Raw genomic sequence first — 3072 nt, forward strand, 5'->3', positions numbered from 1 at the left:
AGGATGGCAGCGGCGGAGACTTTGAATAACATGTAAACAGCCTATATGCTCACCGAGATCGTGAAATCTGATATCTGATATTCTAATCAGCTTTGGTTTTTTGTAAGTTTCGCAGTAGAAATTTACTAGTAAATTCTTGGCTGGGTGTAAATCGCCCGCCGATCTCTGGTTGTAAATGTCCATCCCCTCACTGAACACTCGCTCTGAAGCTCCGGTTGACAAATAAAAGCAATGATTCCCCGAGCATTTATATGCCGCTCACGACAGCCTTCTAATCCATTGGGTAGAATTGCCTTTCCATTGCATAGTCTTTCAACAACACCGTCAGCACCGGGAGTTACCAGATCAACCAACACAATGCACCCGCAAACAATAATACCAGAAGCAGCCCGGAACACTCGCGCTGCCACTCATGATTTCCGAAGTAAGCCTACATAGTACAGTTATAAGATATAGACCATATACCTTAACATGACCAAACAGGTGATACTGTCACTCTCCCGAGCAGCTGCATGCTCTCATCAACGATTACCGAAGCTCCGGGTTACGGGGACGATGTCTTCTCCCAAGACAAACCAACTAATGCCCTGGAGACTTATGTCGGGGAGTTGACGGGTATGGGAAATGCCCTTTTCGTCTCATCAGGCACGATGGGCAATCAATTGGCCCTGCGCTCGCTTTTACAGCAGCCGCCCCACTCCGTCATCTGTGGCCGGCATAGTCACATCTTCGTGCACGAATGCGGAATGGCCTCTATGTTTTCACAGGCACATCTCATCCCCGTGCTAAGCAGCCCGCACAAGAATAATGCCAATGGCAATCAACAATCATACCTGCCTCTAGAATCTATCATCCCGAACATAGTCCCCGACGACGGCAACGTGCACGCTGCCCCGACGCGCATTATCGCGCTGGAAAACACATACAATGGGAAAATTACCCCTGTCTCTGAAGTAAGGCGCATAGCAGAATATGCCCACCAGCACGGTCTGAAGGTGCACATGGACGGCGCCCGGCTCTGGAACGCGTGCTATCCGCCTTCAAGCGACGGCTTGTCCCCGGCAGAGGCGGCGGAAATCGCCAAATCCCTGCTCCGGGAATACTGCTCACATGTCGATACGGTTAGTCTGTGTTTCTCAAAATCCTTGGGTGCGCCTAACGGCTCCATCCTGGCCGCCAAATCGCCAGAGGTGATTGCACGCGCTCGCCATTTTCGCAAGGCGCTAGGTGGCGCGATGCGTCAAGTTGGGATCATTTCGGCACCCGCACGCGTCGCTATTGACGAGGTGTTTCTTGCTGGCGAGCCTCTGATGCGAGCCAATGCGATAGCGAGTGAATTGCAGGAAGAGTGGATTGCGCTGGGAGGTGCAGTAATGCCTGGCCTTGGTCAGGAGACGAATATGGTTTGGTTAGATTTGGGTAGAGCTGGGGTTTCAGGGACGGAATTTGAGAGAATCGCGAAGGAAGAAGGAGTACTAGTTTTCGCACGGAGGATTGTTACTCATTATCGTGAGTGATAGCTTTTTTACTTTCCTTTTCCCTCCTCTCTCTCTCCCTTCTTTCCTCTCTCATTTCAAATAAACCCTGGTAGATAACCAATTCTATTTTATAGAAATAAGTGATGATGGAATCATTGCTATGAAACGGGTACTCAAGCGGACTATGGAATTGAGCAAGAAGAAAAGTAGTGAAGATGCACACCCGCTCACGACGGAGCAGCAGACTGCTGGGATGTTGTACTCCTACCAGGCTGAAAAAATTGAATGAATGATGGGCGTCCGTTTGATTTTGAATGATACAATGATGTGTTGTTTATTAAGTACTAGTACATACATTACGATTTGGAACTCGTTTATTTATCAATGATACTAACTATTGGATACTATTGTTGGCACCCAACATTAGCCGCTTGACCGGCACTCCAATGCAAAGTAGTTACAAGTAAGCAACCAACCTTCCACCTCCATCAACTATCTCGATTTATGTGTTTTTGTATGCGTCCGGGATCGCTTATCATTTTGATCTTGAATAGAGGAGACCAATCCAATCAATTGTAAGGGTATCTATATATACCTTAGTCCAGGGGTTGGTGAATTCCGGCAATAAAGGGATAACCTCAGGACAGGCTTGGATTGTTAGAGCTATATCAACTCATATCTCAAACTAGGCAATTCTCTACCTCTTGGGCATCTAGTTGAACTTGGTTAGAAAACTAGCTCTCATCATGTTATAAAATTCAAATCACATTCAACTAGACAGCATGTTCAATATTTCAATATATCTACTTATTAGCAGCACTCATAAGCAGAGTATATTCTTCTGAATGACTGATATTGGGTAGCGTATGTTTACACCTATATAAGAAAATATAATTACAATGTTAAAAGATTGTAAGATCTTAGGAGATAGAAGAAAGGAGCTGAACTTTATCTATATATTGTTAAGTTCTAACCAAGGCCCTAGTAATGGCAATAGGAAATATCATAGCAATCTAGTCATGATGGGGAGAAAACCTTCAACAGCCAATAATTCTCCATTAAAAGCCCACCTAACTGTGGGTGTTCGAGGTATTTCTCGGTATTTTCCAGTATCAGCCCTACGAAATAACCCCTCACCCCACCTTCACTGGAGCTACTCCTTATCGCTTCTCCTCACTCCGCCAAGGTATTCTCCCAACAAGATAAAACTCCAACATTCTCTGTTGATTATCCGGCACGATTCCTTGTATACGTTCTTCACCTCATCCCAACTATTAGGCCACTAAGAGTGTAATTATTGTATTCTTTTCATTCTACCCGGCCCGTCTCTCCTTGCGGCTTAACGTTAGGGATAGGGTCTTGATACACAACGACCCCAAACCGGGCGACTTCTCGATCACCCACGGCAAAGTAATACGGATTCACAATGACGAGCACTGTTGGAAAGGTCAGTTAATGTTATTTCAGATCCCTCCCCTTCTACTCAATTGTTTTGTGCACTTTCTCCCTGAAATATCGGAGGTTAACCTGTCTAGCCCACTGGGGCCCCGTTAGTATCGCAGACCATTACCTGCAAAGTAAGATAGCGCTCACG

General features: G+C 45.9%; 2 protein-coding genes across 2 annotated transcripts in view; both read left to right on the forward strand.

The window, feature by feature from the left end:
- Positions 1-357: 357 nt before the first annotated feature.
- On the forward strand, positions 358-1945 carry HCAG_07205 (predicted protein; the record flags this gene model as incomplete). The annotated part of the gene is made up of 4 exons (XM_001537733.1): positions 358-424; positions 484-1509; positions 1613-1736; positions 1906-1945. The coding sequence occupies 4 exons, from the start codon at positions 358-360 to the stop codon at positions 1943-1945; spliced, it is 1257 nt and encodes a 418-aa protein (XP_001537783.1).
- Positions 1946-2904: 959 nt separating this feature from the next.
- The window catches only part of HCAG_07206 (S-(hydroxymethyl)glutathione dehydrogenase), a gene marked incomplete at both ends in the record, with an annotated part of 1885 nt that continues 1717 nt past the window's right edge, over positions 2905-3072 (forward strand). The window contains one exon of the mRNA XM_001537734.1: positions 2905-2925. Within this exon, the coding sequence (XP_001537784.1) occupies positions 2905-2925 (21 nt within the window). The remainder of the gene's footprint in view (positions 2926-3072) is intronic.

This window comes from Histoplasma capsulatum, genomic scaffold (assembly GCF_000149585.1).
Source record: "Histoplasma capsulatum NAm1 scaffold_8 genomic scaffold, whole genome shotgun sequence".
Lineage (NCBI taxonomy): Eukaryota > Fungi > Ascomycota > Eurotiomycetes > Onygenales > Ajellomycetaceae > Histoplasma > Histoplasma mississippiense.